At 40.9% G+C, this 20,631-nt stretch overlaps 2 protein-coding genes across 3 annotated transcripts; both read right to left on the bottom strand.

Annotated features, from left to right (window-relative positions):
- Positions 1–1,421: 1,421 nt before the first annotated feature.
- On the bottom strand, positions 1,422–6,733 carry LOC103709208. Of its 2 annotated transcripts, none has more exons than XM_039115750.1 (6): positions 6,367–6,733; positions 6,148–6,277; positions 5,398–6,036; positions 5,092–5,278; positions 2,995–3,105; positions 1,422–1,914 (listed from the first exon to the last, which is right to left on the bottom strand). In XM_039115750.1, exons 1-5 carry the CDS (start codon positions 6,441–6,443, stop codon positions 3,080–3,082), a joined length of 1,059 nt encoding a protein of 352 aa, XP_038971678.1. In that variant the 5' UTR covers positions 6,444–6,733; the 3' UTR covers positions 1,422–1,914; positions 2,995–3,079. The 2 variants fall into 2 exon arrangements, with proteins under 2 accessions (XP_038971678.1, XP_008792658.2); XM_008794436.4 differs by having other exon boundaries at positions 1,422–1,909.
- Positions 6,734–10,339: 3,606 nt separating this feature from the next.
- Positions 10,340–13,248, bottom strand: LOC103709209 (subtilisin-like protease SBT1.7). The gene has a single exon (XM_008794437.4). It carries the CDS (start codon positions 13,060–13,062, stop codon positions 10,762–10,764), a length of 2,301 nt encoding a protein of 766 aa, XP_008792659.2. The 5' UTR covers positions 13,063–13,248; the 3' UTR covers positions 10,340–10,761.
- Between the last annotated feature and the right edge of the window lie 7,383 nt (positions 13,249–20,631).

Here is a 20,631-nt window from a genome sequence, read left to right as displayed (position 1 = left end):
TCTAAAATAATATATATATATATATATATATATATATATATAAAATATATCTTGCACTAACTAAAAGAAGATTAGTGTTAAAATAGGGGGTGTTGGCAATCATTTTTCTTTTTCAACTAAGTAGCTTTCATATTTCTACTCCATCAACTGGCAATAAGATAGCTCCCAAATGACTCTGATGTTTACAAATGAGATCACTAGGTCAAAAAACATCTCTCTCTCGAGAACATAAAAGTCCGAAGACTTGCATTTTTGGACTCTGACGCTCTTTGTTTCATCGGCATATACAAGTGTCGAGAGTTGGCGGTGGATTTGGACTGCACTCGGTTTTCATAGCATCCTTCATTCCTTCGTCGCTAAGGTAGGAGATGTAACGGTTGGGACGTATACGTCATGGAATACGATAGCATGGTACACTAAATATGCGCCCTGTGAAACCGCCAGGTGCCGCCATGTGAGTGCATAGTTGCACCCTGTACATTACTGTAGCTTGAGGAGCTTGCATAATAAAAAAAATAGAGTTTTTTTTTTACATAAATATCCTTCTCAAAATTAAATTTATATTTATTTTTTATCCTCATAAAACACTATCTTTGTGCCCTCATAAAACCATTTTTTAATTAAAAATAAAATAAAATTTTGAAATTACTTTTTTTTGTCCCCCATCGTGATCGCCTTATAAATATTTCTTTTTGCATACCTACCCATTAAAAATATTTTAGTCATTTTAATTTGAAACCGTTAATTTTTTAATGCGTTAGATGGCGTGAATACATATGCAAAATTAAAGATTAAAAAAAAGACAAAATAACCAAACAAGGATTATACGAGGGTATAAAAAATATCACTTTTGAAAAGGTATTTATGCTAAATTCAATATTTAGGATGATATTCATGCAAAAAAACGGTATATGTGACATGAGAAAGTATCCTCAATCAATCTAATCTACGAGGTAATGTGTTACGGTGTCACTACTTCTAGAATCTAGAGGTAATTTAGAAAATAATAACCTATCCTCCACTTCAAAAATATTACTTTAAATATATTTATTATCTATTATATAATATATATATATATATATATATCAAAATATATTTAGCTATTATTAAATTTATCGTTTAATGTACAACAAATATTAATAACATCTTGCTCGACCATCATTAAAATTTATTATTTATTAAAATTATCTATAAAAAAAAACGCCCAGGAGTTCATAATACAAGGCACGTTTAACAACATAATCCACTTAACCTAACATGATAAACCTGTGCCATCACTAGTGGATTCTATCATGAGCATTTTCCTGTATCTCAGGCATGCGAAAACCCAAAGGAGTAGCATGCGAAGGCCAAGCCAACTCCATGGGACGGTAATGAAGACACTTAAGTCCTGCAATAGATATGGGTCGAATAACTTTCTATAATCACAAAAAAATGCAGTTTATTTTGTAGCGTCTGCAGACTCTGCAACCTCTAACAACATATACAGCACAAACACAGGATGAATGACCGAGTGCCGGAATGTCAATCGATGCACTGTGAACCATCCTGCATGAAATGCAACACCTGAGGTTCGCAAGATCAAGTGCATCAACAGCTGGGATGATTCCATTCTACGCCCCTGCCATGTGTCGGCATGGGATATTCTGTGATGCATTTCTAAACTGTCATTTGATGGGAGAAGAAGATTATTGGCACTTCTCTTTTGGCATCAGAAGTTGGAAGCAAAAAATGATCTTATGGAAACAAACGACCAACATTTCACATTGATACAACTTTCACAACAGAATACAAACGATGCCTCTCCAGATAAGGCTTTCCAGATACATCTTTTACTAATAAGAAACCGTACAAAGAGTCGAGGCTCCGATGCATGCATTTGGCATAAGCCCTAAAAGTTATCGACAACCTGCACGGAACGAAAATTTGAAAGGAAAAGTCAGGCCAAAAGAAATCGCATAAACAACATCAAGAAACTTTATGCTGCATGCAATGCATGCTATGATAGCTACAGGGTATCCTAGAAGATGTCCTCTTTAGCCCAAAGACTTCCAAATTACTCTTTGGTTGCATGTGTTCGATACATTATTTCTACCAATTGGATTGTTCCTCCATGAGTCTTTTGCCCTCCGAGGTACTTGCTACAGATCTGGAAATCAACAGCGGCAGGACAACTATTTGCCCAGACACACAGCTTATGTTTGGCATGAAAAATATCCCTCAGCTCGGCAAATATATCATGCAAACTCTTATTGAAGAAAAATTTTCCTTCCATATCAAGACCACAAACATGCTTCAATGGAACCAAGAGATCATGGAAGTGCATCACTCCAAAAGATGAACTCATGCAAACTCTTGATGAACTTGCTCTTAGAAACAAAGTCTGCATACACATCCACTAATGAGGTGCATTTCATCCAAGCTCACCGTCCTTCCACATGTTTATCATTTCTCATGAAGCCAAAGCTTTTGGAAATGAAAAAAATGAAAAAACGCCTATCTGTAACGGCTTATTGAAAATTAAAAGGTCATGAAATTCGATACCGAAAATGAATCATATATAACCTCCAGATATAGAAATTTGGCCTGCACAGTATAACATGTATACAGATACAAACGCAGAACCCCAGATGCTGCACCAGGGCCCTCATGCAAACTCTAGCATGAAAATAATTACCTCCGATGTATGTAAATACTTCTCAACCACAAAACAACTTCCATTTCGCATGACACACTGCCAGTTCACATGAGTAAATTTTCAAGAAATCGAAGTTTCATAGGCTTACTACCACTCATGGCATAGTGGTTTGCACAGTAAGCAAAACATGACATCAAGTATGGATTACAAAATCAAGCATGTATTCATCAAACTTCCTGTCAGCCCTATCAGTAGTTTTCTACCAATTACATGAGTACAAATTTGTTCTTACAAGGTTGCTTATGCTTTTATATATGAGTGGATGATGATATACTTCGAAGAGAGAAAAAAATTACCTTACTGTTGTGAAAGTACCAAAGCTTGAACTACCACCCATGGATTTTCCAACTGCCAAATGATGTGTCAATATGTCTATCACCGCTATATTGCACTCAGCGTCAATAAGACTGCCAAAAACGAGTATGACGGTTATAGTTTGAAGAGAAAGACTAAGCTTTAAAGTAGAGGGCTAGCAATTAAGTAGGGTCAAGCTTGCACCCATGTTAACCATAGATATTAAATCATAATCCAACAGACAACTATGCAATCCTAATTTGAAATGGAAAGGAAAAAAAGGGGGCCCTCTGGAAGCTTAATGAAGGTACTTTCCTCCCCATCCAAGCAAAGAAATGAAGTTAAAAAAGAACTACGAAAAACTTCTTAATTTAAGAAACCAATCAGTAACCGAGCATGCAAATGTACAATTATTATGCTCAGCAAGTAGATAATTAATGTTCAATAACTGCAATTTGTTGCATGTTTGCTAACTTTGTTATCCAAACAAAAGTGGGAAGTTGCAAAGGTCATGGGAGATATTGTACTGGAAACAAGATTTGAAAATGGCCAATACTTTCTTTATTTGATGGAAGCAGTCAAAATGCAAAGTTCATTATATGCTAAATGTAAATGGAGCAGACAGCCGAAGATAAAAGAATACATATAACAAAAGATCACATATTATTGCAGAAAAAGGTAATTATTTCTAAAAGCTAAAATGACGATCAGCTCATGTTACACCATTAGGTGTAGCTCCACAAAGGAGCCTTCAGGCCCTCCGCCCTTGGGTGATGCTTTGTGAGACATCATCCAGAATCTTCAGGGATGGGGCACAATTGTTCCATAGTTTACATCATGTACGATAGATATACATATTAGGCATTGATTATTTTCAAAATCAGTGAAAAAAATAGATCCTCTTCATATATTTACAGATGGCATAATTTCAATTTTGGAATTAGATTACTACTTTTTGAATGTTAACCTTCACCTTTGAATGAGAACAACAGTACCATAATCTCTCTCTCTCTCTCTCTATGTGTGGCGCCTCATATTTCAATTAGATATCCATATAAAACCGATCTATGTAAATTTCCCTTGCCAAAAAGGAATTTATAAATGGGATTCATTCTGATAGACAAAGACTGATAATAAGCCAAGATGCACTAATCACTAACCAACTCTATGCTGGCTCTAGACACTACAAGGTGGGCTCTTCTTGAGTTCAGTTCTTCTAAATTTTCTAAGCTCAAGCTTGTCAAAACTTTTTCAGTTTTGTGCAACCTGACTTGTTCCTTGTGACATTGGGCCTGCTGACACATGAAGTGTTATACCTAATAGCTAGAACATTCTACCTAGGGCAATGCACCCACTTTGGAATCTTCCCAGAATCTTGAATCCAGGCCTGCTTCCTAAGCGCTTTCCTACTAAAAGTGTTTAGAAGAGTATTGGCTTCCCCATACCCACACTCGCACTTGCTCATGCACCTCCTCCTGATTCTGGCAAATAAGGTCTTATAACCAACACTTTTTGAAAGCCTGTGTGTCTCTATCTTTAAAAATTTCAAAACATTCATAGTAGGCAAACAATTTATTTTAATTTGCATAGAAAGCCACAGATGTGGGTCCACTATAATATTCAGTTCCATAGGTAAGCATGTGTGCTTAATAGTATGGATTTCCCAAAATTGCCACACCTTAGTTTGAGCTCACCTTAATCCTGACCCTAATTTAAGGCTCAGATTGGATTGTAAGCAGAATGTCTGATTCTTAGAGCCTCAACCTAGGAACCTAGATCACAAGCAAGCAGCGATGACTCTATCTCATTAATACACCTTCCAAGAAACCTTTTTAATGACTCAAAAGTCAAAACTGAAACCTAGAATCATAATACAACTTCCCAACTACCCAATCCATTTCTCCAAAATCTTTATTATCCAAAACTGACTATTGGAACTTCCAATTATGAAGGTCAATAATCCTGAGAACTAGCCTTCCAATTTCCATGTTGCGCACTCATTCATTCAAAGCAATGAGTAATGATAACAGAGTTGCCTTTAAGGAAAGAACTTCAATCTTTGAAAAGAAGCAGCAGGAGAAAAGGAATGGAAAACTCACCAAGTAATACAAGTACGAGAGTGGCCCAGAGGATAGTTTGAATAGGACGGCCATACTGGATTTGATACTGAGACCTTTGAAACTGTCTTTGAAGAGCTCCAAACCACCCATAGAGCTGTTTATCATAAGATTCATCACCATAACTACTAAGGCAGCTCTTACTTTTCTCATAGCATGCATCATTTCCCTATATGATGAACCAGAAAAACAGCAACATTGAATAAAGCCGCCACAATCACAAAAGCAATTATAAATTTTAAATAAATGATTTTTTGAGGAAACGATAATTAATGGGAAACTCCTCACCCGACTCAATTGATTGTTTCGTAATGGGATCAATTCTTCCTCTTGATGTTGAGCCCCACCTTTCCATTTCCTATAGCCATTTTTAGACAAGTTCATCCTAGATGTTGATTCTAAAGCCTTTGTTAAGCAAGATAAGCTGGGTATCTTTGGAGGGGGTAAATTGGGCCGCTTGTCAAATGATCTCCTTGGAGCTTCTTCGTCAGAAACCGAAATCTTCCATACCCCAATATCAGCATTAGCACTTGCTGTCCTCCGGTGCTGTTGCACATTCTCCTCCTCTCTTTCCCTCCTATCCAACTCATATGATTGGGAAATATTCTTCGGGCATTCAGCCTCTCCATTCATCTTCAGATGATTGCCCTCTATCTTCACCTCACCAACAGAAGGAACAGTCACCAATTTCTCTAGTTCTGGCAAGGGACAGGACAAGAAAAGAGCGAGCTCATCCCGCTCTCCTTCATCCAATTGAACCCAGGCCATAGCTTTCCCCTCCTCATGTGTCAATTCCCTCAAAGAATTCTCCACCAGCAATATCTGATTCCCAATCGCCGCAACAAATTGGCTGTGCCGGGTCCTTGCGTCCTGCCCGGCCGAGCAAGCCTCATCGCACGACCTAACCGCCCGATCCAACTCCTCAAGCTGCAAATAGTACCCAACAACGATCAAAATCTCTCCTTGATCGATGACCATTACAAAAAACCCCTAGAATAAATCTAATCCTGGTTTCAAAATTTCTACTTTCTAAGTCACCTGCCATTTTGCCGTGCCGAGTGCCGTGTGAAGCTCCCCGAGGAGTTCCCCGGAGACGTCTTCACCATTTCCAGCGCCGCTAGAAGCCGCTTTCCTCTCATAAATCCATCTTCTGTAAACGGATTCCATCCTAGAAGCAGGAAATCGAGAGGGGGGGTAAGATCCATCGACACCTAGATTAGAGTAGCAGAAGGTGGAAAATGACACAAAAAATGGTACCTGTCAGCGGATTCCTGGACCTCCTCCGCGGCTGCGAAGAACGGATCCTTCTCCCACCGATCGAAGCACGTAGCCATCCGGAAATCTCTCCCAAACCAAAAGAATAGAGCACTGGCTTTAGATCTCAGAAGAAATTTACAACCGTGACCCTCACCCTGGAGCTTGGTTTCTATGCTTTTATGATGGAAGAGGAAAGGAGGCGATCGGTTTCAGCTGCCCGTGGCGTTATCGGGTTTGGCCATTGTCTCAATTGAGAGAGAGAGAGAGAGAGAGAGAGAGAGAGGAAGAGGAGGAGAGAGGTGACGAAAAGCTGGGTTGGTAGGCCGACGAGGGGCCGACCGAAATGTGAGGCTTCTCGCGGCATTCGCAAGGTAGATGGCCGTGCTATTTTTACCTGAATCTGACCGGGAGATAGTTGATTGATTTATTATAAAAATAAATAGGAGGTGCATCTCCTACACGTTAAGCCATTAGATTGCAAATTTATAATAGTGGTTTCTGAAAGCAAATAAGTTATCTTGTAGTGAAATCAACTTGCTTGCATGCTTCATATGACGATTAAGATAATGCGTGTTAAATTTTCATGTTGTTGAGCAACTTGGGTTGAAGTTTTTACCCAAAAAAAAAAAAAATTGGAGCATACGTTGACCTTAAATCAAGTCCATATCTCTGCCAGTGTCACCTTCTTGGGCTAAAGGTTGACGATCCCTGCAATAGTAATGGTAAAATGGTTGCTTCTTCCAAGTTCATAGGTTGATGAGAAACATCTACAAATGCAAGAAAAAATTCCAACAGAGATTAACGTTCATTTCCAAGATAGTTTGTTTTATTTACCTCATAATATCCTTTTGATCTCATTTTAGTATATTTGCTTTGGTGGGCTAAGAAAGAAAAAGGACATGGCCACACTTTGTACTAGGATACAGCCCTGTCGTGGCAACAAAATCTTCTATAGATAATAGAAGGATCCACCTTCATAATTTCATGCCTCCCCACCCCCCCCAACCCAAGTCGGGGCCGTATCTTTCACACAAATCCACCATTGTAGTAGGATTCATCTTCCAGTTATGGGCTGTGGGGAACGTCCCAATGGACTCGATAGGAGGCAGCCTGGAAATCCCACTTGAAGTAGCCCAATGTAATTGGCTATGGAGAACCATTAGCCATTAGCCATTCAGTAATTGTTCAGCAGTCTCCCACCAAGAGCACCTTTTTAATCTTTAGAACGTCTGTCTCATTATCACCTTCAGATCTAATTCACCACACTTCTGTATATTTTACCTCTCTTCCAACATTACAAGTAATGGAGTAGATTACTCCACCCATAATCTTTTGCTACCAATTCTAATGATATGGATTCTGGGTTAATTACATTTGCTTTGTTCTTTTACTGTTCCCTTCCGAGTTCCGACCCCCTTCATTCTCTCCTTTGCTCTCCAATGACTAACCAAGCCCCAAAATACATATTGCACTATCACCACGCCAACCTAACTCTGTGATTCCTCGCCCCTCCCCTTCCCCAACTCCTCGTATACCATCTCTTGCGAATTAACTCTTATATACAGCTCCAAGACATAAAGGTCTAATTAGCATTGGCAATATAGGCTTAGAATCATGAACAATACCTATACTGTAACAATCTAGAATCTCATCTAAAATTGCTAGCTGAAAAGTATTATTCGGTTTCCTTAATCCTGTAGGACTAAACATACGCTCATACGAATTATGACATATTCTTTCCGTTCAAGCCCTGAGGAGGAGGGTTCAAATCCATTTAAATCTAATCATGAATATCATGATTGGCCCGTGGTCAATCCCAATAGATCTGTGCTGCAGTGTTCCCTAGTCCACCTAAGTTATAGGTCGGATCTGCTTTAATAATATTTGTAATAAATAGGAACTCGTCCAAATTGGCTAGCCGAAGATATTATTTGGGTTCCTTAATCCTGTATAAGTATCCAAAATTTATCCAACAAATAACAGATATGGAACTAAACATACGCCCGCATGGGTCGTGCTATATGCCTCATTTGATATTAAAAAGGTACTTCGTTTTAGATTTAAAAACTAGATCCTCATTGTTCATTTTATTTGGAGTTATTTGTTATGGCTTTGAATGTCGTCGGTATATTTGTAAATTCAGGTATGTGTTCTAGAAGCATGGGATCCTTCAGATGCTACGCGCTTCAATATATTCTTGTCAGCATCATTATTTTGACTCAGAAATACAGTTGGTACCCCAAATCACAGACATCTTTCATCACGACCTAACCCTTTCATATGCATGCCTGCTGTGAGGAGAGTTGCCACTTGCCAATTGCCATGCATGACCATTGTAAAAAGTTTTTTTTTTTTTTTTGTCTAAGACGGATATATCATACATTATGAATATGGACCCAGCTAAAAAAGTCAAAAAAATAATAAGTTTCTAAATGCACAAGGTAACCCACTCTTCTTTGTCCAAAACGTATCTTCGGAATGATTGGCCACCTAATCCGCTGCCCTGTTGGCCTCTCATACATATGTTTCGCCTGCAGGCCATCCCACCACAGATCATAGAATGAATGTCCCTAAACAGCAAGTAGTAGTCGTCCACTCCATCCATGTTTTGCAACATCCAGCTAATGACCGTCACCGAATTACTTTCGAGCAATATAACCCTAGCCTGAAGCATCCGTCAAGCATAACTTAAGTCAATGCAAGCCGCTCTCAACTTAGCCCGGGGCTGAGGTGCAGCGCTCCTTCTCTTTAGGTGTGTTGCTCGCGTTGTATTAAAAAAAAAAAAGTTTTTTTTTTACATGAATATCCTTCTAAATATCGAATTTTGCATGAATACCCTTCCAAAATTGATATTTGCATATATACCCTCATAAAACACTTGTTTTACCATTTTATCCTTTTTTTATTTTTGTTTTTGCATATGTACCCATGATATTTAACGACGTTAAAAAATTAACGATTTCAAATTAAAATGAAATACCCTTAATGGGTAGATATGCAAATAGATCGCGATTCCGATAGTAGAGAAAGTAGACAGAAACAATAACATAATTTTAAAATTTTATTTTATTTTTAATTAATATAAATATGATTTTTTAAACACCGTTAGAACAACCGTTATATTACGGATATTTGTACAATAACAGAGTTTTACGAGGGTATATATGTAAATATTAATTTTGGAAGAATATCCATATAAAATCTGATATTTAGGAGGGTATTCACGTAAAAAAAATTAAAAAAAATTATATTACTCCTAACGATAACTCGTAGGTCAGCAATGTGCTAAAAAGTCACCACTCCGTTTCTTAGGGACGCGTGCACAGCCTTCTACGGCATTCGCCACAAAGTAACGGCTAGTCTCTGGATTCAATTTAAAAATATTTAACAGGTACCATTTTTTGAGCGAGAATGGGACCCTGCAGCACCGTACATGAACAAGTATATAAATCCTTATATTATCAGCATGAAAGAACTCACCTTGCCGTAAAATACTAGGCCGAGTCACCTGAGAACTCTGGTCTCTAATGTAAACGCCGAAGATTGTAATCAAAACTAGATTACATAAGCAGAAATTAATTCCCATCCTTCCAAAGACTCGTAAAAGTTCCTGTTGACCATAACTGTAATCTCCGGTCCAACAACTCCATTAATTTTAATTTCCGGTCTCTAAAAATATTTTTGTTAAAAAAATACCGAATATGCTCCTGACTCTACAGTGAGATTCCTAAGAGCGTTTTTCTTAAAAATAAAAATCAGACCTTTGAATTATTTAGCAAAAATTAATTTTCCTCCCTTCCAAGAACTCTAGTATAATAGAAAGTTTCTGTTGACCATAACTGAAATCTCCCATAATCATGTATTACGACTGGACTTGCATCAATGTTAGTTTTTTTTTTAAAAAAAAAAAAGAAAATCCTAATTAGTACTCAATTTCCAACCACCCATTTTCCAAAATCAATGCAACCAACCATTTTCCAAATCAACAGCTTCATTTTTAACCACATCACCCAACATTTCATTGTCGCTTTAGTTGAAGTAAAGCGATACATGTTCCTGTGGTTCTTTGGGTTAAGACATAAACATCATTAACCAAAGAGAAAGCCACGTACCAACTAAGCTCCTTTCACTCCAAATCCAAATTCCAGCAATCCAAGCCACCCGAGCACCTTGCATCTATTTTCTCGTATTTTCCTTTTCTTGTCCATCCGCCCAACTTAAATAGCAGAAAGCAACAGGAAGCCAATAATGGCCGCGTTTCGTTGTCACGTCCCAAACTTCAGACAGCAACGGCGAGGACGCTGGTGGTCCACCGGCTTTGTGGTGTACTTCAGCAACTATCGACCCTCATCAATTACCGTCTATTATTTTCTTTTCTCTATGGATTATATGATGTCACGTCCAGGTGAACGCCATGGGGCTGGCCACGACGTGCTTCCCGTCGGACCACTCAAGCCGGCCGAACCCAGACCACCTCGACGGCAGCGACGGCGACGAAAAGCTCACTGTGAAGCTCCGCTTCTCCCCCTTATCCGCGAAACTCAGCTCCACCGGCTCCACCACCACCTTCACCGCACCACCGGCCACCGCCGTCGACTTGTACGTCCCCGGGCCCCCCACGTTGGTGACCGTCCTCGTGTGCTTCACTGTCGCCACGCTGCCGCCGGTCCCGCTCGCCGTCTCAAACACCACCGCGAAGGACGGGTAGTTGAGTTCCGACACGGCGTAGGTCCTCGTGCTGTCGCAGGTATAGTTGGTTCTTTTGGCCACAGCGGCGATCTGGAGGGAGGTGTAGTTAAGCGCGCAGAGGAAGTCGATGTAGTCCTCGGCGGTGAGGTCGTAGACGAGGCCCGGGTCCGCGGCGCGCAGGGGGTCCACGTGGCCGGCGCCGTAGTCGAACGGGTTGGCGGCCTTGCCGGTGGCGACATCGAGGAGGCCGCCATCGCCACCGGGGTAGGCGGAGTAGGCGGTGGTCATGAGGGCGGAGCGGACGGCGGCAGGGCTCCAGTCCGGGTGGGCCCCCTTGAGGAGGGCGGCGAGGCCGCTGACGTGGGGGCACGACATGGAGGTCCCGGAGATGATGTTGAACTCCACCCGACGCGAGTCCACAGACAGCCCCGTGGGACCCGCCACCCCAGTCCACCCGGCCAGGATATTGACCCCGGGGGCGATCAGGTCCGGCTTCAGGATCTCCGGCGTCACCGCGTTTGGCCCCCGCGACGAGAACGCCGCCACCACCGGCGACGGCCGCACCCCGATCTTCGTTCCCCCGAATACGATCGTCGCCGTCGGACTTTTATCCGATCGTAGATACGCTCTGACGGCATCGCCGACCTTCTGGCCGACGCCAGCGGCGGGGAGGAGATGGGCGTCGGCGACGAGCTCCTCGCCGTTGGCGTCGGTGTTGGCGAGGACCATCCCAGCGCCGCCGGCTTCGCGCACCACGTACCCCTTCTGGACCCGGGCGATGATCCCACGGTCGCAGAGAATGATCTTCCCGGCCACCTTCTTCGGCATAAGGGTCCCCGGCATGCAAAGATTCCCGTTGCTGGCGTTGCTGGCGTTTCCGGCGTACACGAAGGGGAGCGGCGAGCTCGGAAGCGGCTTCCCACTATAAAGCGATACCCCGGAATAGTTCTTGCCGTTGCCGAGCACGACGTAGGCGGGGAAGTCCCGGTCGATAGTTCCGGCGCCCACAGTGGTCATCCAGGGGGCGACGTTGCTGAGGCTGGAAGCGAAGGGACCGGCGTTACCGGCGGAGAACGAGGTCAGGACCCCCTTCTCCATCGCGTTGAACGCTCCGATCGCGACGATATCCTTATAATAGTCCACCATCCCGCCGCCCAGGGACAGAGACAGGACCTGGCACCCGTCTTCCACTGCCCTGTCCATGGCGGCGAGGATGTCGGAGCTGAAGCACCCGCCGGCCCAGCACACCTTGTACGCCGCGACGCGCGCCCGCGTCGCCATCCCGCGAGCGGTGCCAGCGGCGAAGCCGTTGAGGCTGACGTCCGTCACAGCGGAGCCGGCAGCGGTGGTGGCGGTGTGGGTACCGTGACCTTCGTTGTCCCGCGGAGACCTGGACTCCCTGGTGTCGTTGATGGGGCCCGCGCTGGCCTCGTACCCTTTGGAGAAGAACCGCGCCCCGATCAATTTCCGGTTGCAAGCCGTCCCCTTGAAGTCCTTCCCCTCCTCGCACGCCCCCTTCCACCAGGACGGCACCGCCCCGAAGCCCGTGTCGTCGAAGCTCTTCCTCTCCGGCCATACCCCGGTGTCGAGAACTCCCACCACGACGTCGCTGGCCGTGTTGCCCTGCGGGAAGATGTCGTCGCTCTTGTCCAGGCCTAGAAACTCGGGGGTCCGGGTTGTGTGGAGCTTGTAGCGGACCTCCTGGAGAACGGAGAGGACGCCGTCACGGGATTCCAAGGCGGCGGCCTCGGCGGGGGTGAGATGGGCAGAGAAGCCGTGGGCGACGGTGTTGTAGGAGTACAGGATCTCGACCGAGTCGGAGACGGAGCGGACGGAGGCGTCGTACCAGTGGCCGTGCTCGGCGAAGGTGGCCGGCATCCGGGACTTGGCCATGTGGACGATGTACGTCCGCCGCTTATCCTCTGCTGCTGCCATGTGGCAGGAGGAGGAGGAGGAGTAGAGGAGGAGGAGGAGAAGCGCCGCCGGCCCCGTTATCGGTCTCCCCATCGCGGTGGCGTCGGCGAGCTTTGTTATTTAAACGAGAGGAGAAAGTGAGAGGGGGTGGATGGAGAAGGCTGGGAAAGGGGTTTTCGTTTCGTCCGGAGGAATGATTGCTTGTTGAGAATGAGAACAAAGGTAGCAGGCAAGAAACGAGATAGGTGGTTAAGGAAGAGGCCACGAGCCCACGAGAGAGAGATGGACAGGGTTTCGTGTTTAAAGGTTTTGATCTTTCTAGCCAAAAAAAAAAAAAAAAAAATTATTTTTTTGGGTCAAAACTTTTCATTAAATCAAATTTGAGTACATCCTGCCAAATCAAAAAAAAGTAAACAATGCAACAGGTGAGGAACACCCGCTAAACTCATCTAGATGACATCCCCAGAGTGACGTGCCACGTATGACGCTACCCAGTCCGCAGCTCTGTGCACCTCACGAAACACATGACCAATCTGGATAGCAAACATCTCCTGAACCAATCTGCAAATCTCCCGAATCAACGGGTGACCGTCACCATATCTATCCACTCCCCGTATCCAGCCAATCACCGTGGCAAAGTCTTACTTAATGCACAATCTGTCGACAGCCATCATAAATCTTGCTTATCGGATGCCCTCCCAAGCAGCCCGTAGCTCCACCCCAACAACAATCAAACCAGGTGTGCTCCAACCACTAGCTGTAATCAGTCTACTATAATGGTCTCTAGCAACAAAGCCTACTCCACCAAAAGCTCTATCCGTTACTATATCGCCATCAAAATTTACCTTAAGATGACCAGAAGGTGGCGATACCTAGAAAAGAGAAGCATACCTAGGCACTACAACAGCAGAAAAAGGTACTCCAGATATTCCTGACCAACTCAGATAAAGTCGATGGAGTCAAAAAAAAAGGACCTCCACAACCTGGGTCACAGCTCTTTCCACCACAATCCTCGGTAGCGACCCTCTTCCCTCAAACAAGCGTCCATTCCTATCCAGCCATATATGATAAGCTAGATAGGCAACCACTACCTCAGCTCAGCTGTGCTAGGCCTTCTGGAAGAGTCCCTCAAAAACTGTAACAAATCCTCTACTGACTTCCATCTCAAGGGTAAAGGCATAGACAGACAGCTCCAAATCTATACCGCCCTCGGACAAAGGAGTAAGATATGATATATGGACTCCCCTAGATTCGGGCATACTTGCAAAACTGGGTCATCCTCGATGTCTCCTGTTTGTTATTCTATTTTCAATATACGTATTTTTGATTAGGATGGAGAATTTCTGAAAGCGTTTAACCCATGCTCTCTCTCTCTCTCTCTCTCTCTCTCTGACAGACTAGCACTCTCTCTTTCCACTCTGCTTGCTGTTAAAATTAAAAAAAAAAAAACTGAGACACTGGGGAAAGAGTTTTTTTACTAAAATATTTTTTTAGAAATTGTTGTCTAAATATATAATATCTGAAAAAAATAATTTTTTTCATATTTGATGGATAATAAAAAAGTAAAATATTTCATAGACCAAATACCAAACAAAAAAAAATAGAAAAGTGATGCTCGAAAAAAAAAAAGCTACACAAAAAATGCGCTTTCTCTCGTGCCTCACCAAGAAGAACAATTCTCAATTTCTTTCTCTTTTCTCACATCACGCAAAAAATACATCAAATATTTTTTAAATAGAGTATCCTATGGATGGTATGTTTGGTTTTTATTTAAATTCAAAAACTAACATTCAGGTGAGGCTGGATAACTATTCTCAAAAAATGACTAAATAGAATAAAATTAAGAATAAAATTTTAAAATTATTAAAATAGAATTCTAATGAGAATTTGGTAACGAATCTCCCCATCCTCGTCTTTATTGTTATCGTAATTGCTGCACGGATAGGATCTTCGCCTATTTTAATCTGCGTCTGCGATCCCAGGGAATGCAGCAGTAAAAGAACGGCTGCACGTGAGAAGTTTCTCTTTAATTTATACCCTTTATTTTTTTATTTTTTTGCCAAAAGTCTCTCCGTATGCGTGGCCTCGTGGAATTAGCATTTCCGTTGTAAGAAGTTAAACGTATGACGAGAAATGCGAATATTTGTGAGCTGCGCGACGAGACGAGAAGGTTATCAATCAAGTCTAATGTGCTCTTCGCTGCCTGCTGGTAGGGATGGCAACCGGCATCAATTTGCTGAAGGCTGCTTTCTTTTGGATGATATTGGGTCCTTTTCATACTCTAATATTCTATAGGGGCTTGTTTGGTTTGCGGAAAAAAAAGAGGAAAAATATGGTCAACGGGAAAGTAATGAGATGCCTCTTGTTTGGTTGAAGTTTTCAAATAAGAGAGACGAGAAAGTTGTATTCCCATGAGAATATGATTCCCACATTTCATGGAAAAATTTTTTCCATGAGAAACATCGGAAGAAGTATTAAAGAGGCATTAAAGACCTAATTTTTATTAAGGGCATAATAGAAATTATACATAACTATCCTAGGAAAGTGGATGGCCAACCAAACATAAGTACTTTATAAATTTGTCACTTTCCCATGATTAATCAAACATTCCAAAAGTACTTTTCTAGGCATCCTCTTCCTATAAATTTGTTTTTCAGGAATCATATTTCTAGGAGGGAAAATGCTTTCCGCGAACCAAACGAGCCCTAGATGTCTTGAATCATTTTCCTTTTAATTTTCTGAAGCAAGTTATGTGTGCTAATTTGTAGAACGGGTGGTTCCTGCTTTTGGATGATACATGATCGACTAAAAGAGGTTATGGAATATGGATGTTAGGTATAGCACGAGAGATGCTCAAGATGGTTTCCACTCTTCCTTGCTATATAATATGTCTCCTTGATCCCTGAGGTTATTTCACGTGACTATGTATTTTCATGGCCACACAAAGATTTATACACACACACATGTATATGTGTACGCGCGCGCGTATGTATCACCATATTTAGTTCTAGGCACAATGGTTGTTGTTAACTTAATTTTATTATGTAATGAATCAATAAGAGACATCAGAAAAATTAGTGGTTGTGCCATCATCAACAATGATTATATTTTTGTATATTTCAAAATATTTTAAGAGGATACCCAATGTAGAGTACTTCGGCTATTTTGGAAAGAATTGGATAAGATTTAAGAGCGAGATCCAACGTATCAAGAAGCTAAATCATACACCAAATATGAAATACTTATGTAGCATACTAAGTGATCAAGACCAAATTTCATCATTTACATCTTGATATAAGTAGGTCAAAGCAAAACATTTTTTTGGAGAAAGACTTCGATGGTGCATATCTTCTTATCTAAAAAGAATCAAATAAAGTAGGCAAGTAGCTAGAAACAAAACTAATGTAAACAATCAAGATCTATCCTATATAAAAATTTTGTTCTTTTGTGATTATTTTCACTAGCCATGTCTATTCCAAAGAAAAAAAAAGGCAAATTAAGGTAGGGACGACCACCAATTATTGGAGGAAGCTGTCTCCAGAGAGATACCTTCTGGGTGGGTCTTGTAGGAATATGCGATCCATTTAGATACTTGATACTAGTTTATCATATTTGACATATAATGATTGTTCTAATAGTATAATTGTTATAATAAAAGCAAATTATGTATATAAACAATGTTAAATAAGACCTCTAAAAAAACCATTATAACAATTGCTTTTTTGAACTTTTTTTTTGGAAATCAAGAGGAGACACCATATAGTTAAGCTAGAAGATTGATTTAGATTTTTCTTTCAATTCTCAAAAAAAAAAAAAAAATATTTAGAACTTTTTCATATCTTTACATATACAAGACATCAGGTTAATTTTTTCAGCGTAATATGGTGATAAGCAGTATCTTACACATCTTGGCATTGTGAGATCTGCTTGCCTGCCGCATTCCCATTGACATCCATTTTTTTTCTCTTTTTGGGCATTCTCTATTTGTCTAAATTGCTGGTTCCATTTTTTAGATTGAAGACGTGTACGAAAAATTATAGGAATGTGATATCTCTAGGCATCATAACAGTGCTTAGATTGTTTCATTAGTGAGATCAGATTACTAGAGTTAGCCATGGCTATGGATTATTGTCTAGGTCATAATGGTGTCGAGTACACACAAAGAGCCTGTTTGGATAGTTAGGCTGAAAATTTTATACAATTCATGGATCAAGCTAGTACAATCGATAAGAACATAAGATTATAGTCTGGGTTAAACCTATATTTATAAATACCCAGGAATAACTTTGGAGTGCTTCGGCCTGAATTTTATAGGAAAAAAGAGATTCGTAGAGGTTCATTCTAAAGCTATTCTAAATATAAGCTTAGCTCAGCCTGTAATTGTATGATCTTATTGATTCTACGAGCTTAATCGAAAAATTTTACAGAATTTTCAGCCTAATCATCCAAACAGTTTGAAAGGAGATTTCTTTTCTATTAAAATATGAGCAGCAGACTATGGGCATCAAGGTGAGAACTGTAGTTGGAACTTGGCTAGCAAATTGTTAACAAGATGTAAGAACTAAATGGATATCTAACCTTGATTTGTGGAAAAGATTACCAGCCTTTCGCTGGTCCATATGCTAGATCTTTTCCATAATAGTATTTCCCAGCCGTATCCTCCAATAATTGGAGGGTGGCCAGCTTTGAATCATCGTTGTCTCCTGCCATGCAGGGGGCCAAGAAAGAGAATTTGTACGTAAGAATGGACAATGAGGGTGGTATATATTTATTATTCCAAAATATGCACCGCAACCAATGCCGACGTAATTATATCATTCACTGTTAGGACAAAATTTCCTTCTGTTTCTCTGGGACTAAAAAAAAATATCAAGAAGAGAAAATCAAAGAGAAAATATAGAATCAATTTTTTTTTTCAAATCTTTTTATCTACGAGAAGTAGTAATCATGAGAGAAAATAACAAGTTGTCAAAATGGTTTAAAATAACTTGATCATTCTTTGTCACTTTTTCAACAGTTTACTCTCGTATTTTCTTGTTTCAGCAAGAATACGAGAAAGATGTTTGATTTTTTTTTTTCTTTCTTCTTTTCTTTGTTGATTTTTCTTTTTTTTTATTATTATTTTCTCCTCAATCAAACTGAGTCTAGGGAAGTAAACGTTAAAAGGATATCAATTATGGATGGACCTGAAATGGTTGGACAAAGCCCAACCTAAACTCGAGTCTTTGCTTAGCCACCGGCCCTAAAACCCTGGAACCGAACACGTGGATGATAATGAGGAAGCCACGTAGCAACTCTCTTCAGTCTAATCCCAGTTCCGCCGCGCTCGGTCGCCATGGCGCTTTCTCTCTCCTCCTTTCTCTCCCCCACCGGGGCCTACTTCTGAGTTCTGGCCTTGATGGCGCTCCGAGCGACAGAACTCCGCCGCTTCCAATTCCTCCTCCCCGAGGCCTTTGGATCTCTCTCCAGAGGCTGCAGCCACACGAAGGCCGGCGGCGGGAGGAGACTGCCGAGATCCGGGAACACTGCCGGCGAGGAGTTCTCGAAACGAAGCGATCGAGTGGAGTGGAGCACGAGCGGATGCTAGATCCAGGCTAGTTTTGAGTTCAGTTGGATCCAGTGCATATCTACCGTCCCAGGCACTGCCACGCGTGGCTTGGCTGTCTCATGTTGGATGCCTGTGCCCAGGGAGGGAGGCGATGAATCTTTCTTATTTACCTCTTATACTTCTACCGTTTGAGAGAAGTCCATGATTTTTTTTTTGTTTTTCTTTTTAGGTTTATGACATAGTATCCTTTTATATATATAGTGCGAGTGATCCCCTACTTCATGACGTCCGGCACATGCTGGAAAGATGCAGCACATTTTAGGTTGTGCATGTCTACCAGGAGGCAAATCGAGCCGCCGATTGGATGGCTACCTATGCAGCTCAGCATTCCGAAAAGATCCTCTGGACTCATCAGGGAGTCCCTCCTGCACCGCTGTGCCATGTCTTTGCTGTTGATTTGGTTGGCTGCACCTACACTAAAGTAGGATGAGCAGCCGTTGTACCAAATAAAAAATAATCACCTTCTATAGATAATTTTTTAGAGTAAATGACAGATGGCTGGTTCTAGCCCTGACAAAAAGATTTGGAATGAAGATGGATGTAACAGCTGAAGAGCATTCCAGGAAAGGTGTTCCTAAATAGGTTAGAGAGTGATAGTGTTGCCACTAGCTGGTTGATATGGCTAATATTTAAGTTATAAAAAATATTTGTATGGGAACGAAAAAGAAATTGGAAAGATAAAATTTTATTTAATTAAAATTTAGCAGTTACTTTTTATGAAGGATTTTTGGATTTATTCATAGATGAGGGATATAGAATCTATAGAGATTATATTCTAACGACCTGGAACTCTGGTATACTTATTGGAGGCTCCACCGTAACTGCATGAGATCCGGCTGCAATCGCCTCAAATCACAATTTTGACGGCCAAGCATCATACCATATATAGCTATGGCAACACGTGCCGTAATTGTCTGAATGAGTGGGTGCAAATTTTAATTCCAGAAGTAGTGAAGGAAGTATGTTTCTATCTATTGTCTAAGGTGAGAGAGCTCTGGTTGGTTTGGTGTTGAGTTGAGTGGTTGTTTAGTTGTGTTGGGGAACTCGATATTAAAGGTTTGTTGCTTCTGGTCTATTTAGCTTAACTGTCTGGCCGGTGAGAGTTGACTCGATATAATCATGTCGACGCGGTATTGAGGCTGTTATGTCAGCTGTGAGTTAGTCAAATCTGGTTGCGCCATCTTTAATGCCACATCAATTAGAATTTTAGTTTCTAAATTTATATTAAAATAAGTAGATCGACTATGTCGTATAGAAATTGATGGTCAAACAGAAAGGTAGAGGAAAGGTGATGCGGAATCAACAAAAGACTTAAGAATTGTCTTCTCTTTTGTATCAGGCAAATTAGCAAAGTGGAGCTCATTGCATTTTTGTATCCTATTTTTTTTATCCCTGCTTTGATCTTTTAATTTTATGAAGAGACTTAAATCATATTTATCAAATGTGTCAAACATAAAATACCAACTTATAAGCTAGTAAAGTTTTTGTCAACGGTAAATAGATAAAACTAGCCCCTCGCAATCTTAAAAAAAAAAGATAATGGTAACTTCATCAGTAATCATTTGTAGTAACACTGACTTGGATCAGATGGAGAAGAATAGTAAGAGAGAGAGATAAGACTAACAATCACATCCATTGTTAGAGATGGGGGCATGGAATAAAGATGGATAGAAATGGTATATAATTCATGTGATGCATCAAGTACAATTTTTTGTTCTAATTATTTTTGAAATACATAATAACAATATAATAAATTATTATAAATAGAAAGCTTTAGTAGCTAAATTTTTGTTGCGTTGAATTTTAATAATTATCGCATCAAAACTTCTACATTAATATCGATATTAATAATACCAGCATCGTATGCCAAATAAAAAGCTTGCACAAGTTGAGCTGTGCATAAGCTCCTATCATTAATACCGATATTATTAATATTAGTCCAACACAATATGCAGGTAACGATTTTTTTAAATTATTTTCTAAAATATAATATAATAATATAATAAACTATAATAAATAGAAAAATTTTAATAGTAAAGGCTTCTATGCTGGGA

The sequence above is a fragment of the Phoenix dactylifera genome, unplaced genomic scaffold, assembly GCF_009389715.1.
Source record: "Phoenix dactylifera cultivar Barhee BC4 unplaced genomic scaffold, palm_55x_up_171113_PBpolish2nd_filt_p 000007F, whole genome shotgun sequence".
Taxonomy (NCBI): Eukaryota; Viridiplantae; Streptophyta; class Magnoliopsida; order Arecales; family Arecaceae; genus Phoenix; species Phoenix dactylifera.
Note: the sequence above shows the minus strand (reverse complement) of the source record. Positions and strands in the feature narration are given on the sequence as shown.

Coding starts and splice junctions, on each gene's coding strand:
- LOC103709208 (XM_039115750.1), bottom strand. CDS start 6,443: ATGGCTACGTGCTTCGATCGGTGGGAGAAGGATCCGTTCTTCGCAGCC. Junction 6,278..6,366: donor GTCCAGGAATCCGCTGACAG/GTACCATTTTTT, acceptor TCCTGCTTCTAG/GATGGAATCCGTTTACAGAA. Junction 5,279..5,397: donor GAAACAATCAATTGAGTCGG/GTGAGGAGTTTC, acceptor TTCATCATATAG/GGAAATGATGCATGCTATGA.
- LOC103709209 (XM_008794437.4), bottom strand. CDS start 13,062: ATGGGGAGACCGATAACGGGGCCGGCGGCGCTTCTCCTCCTCCTCCTC.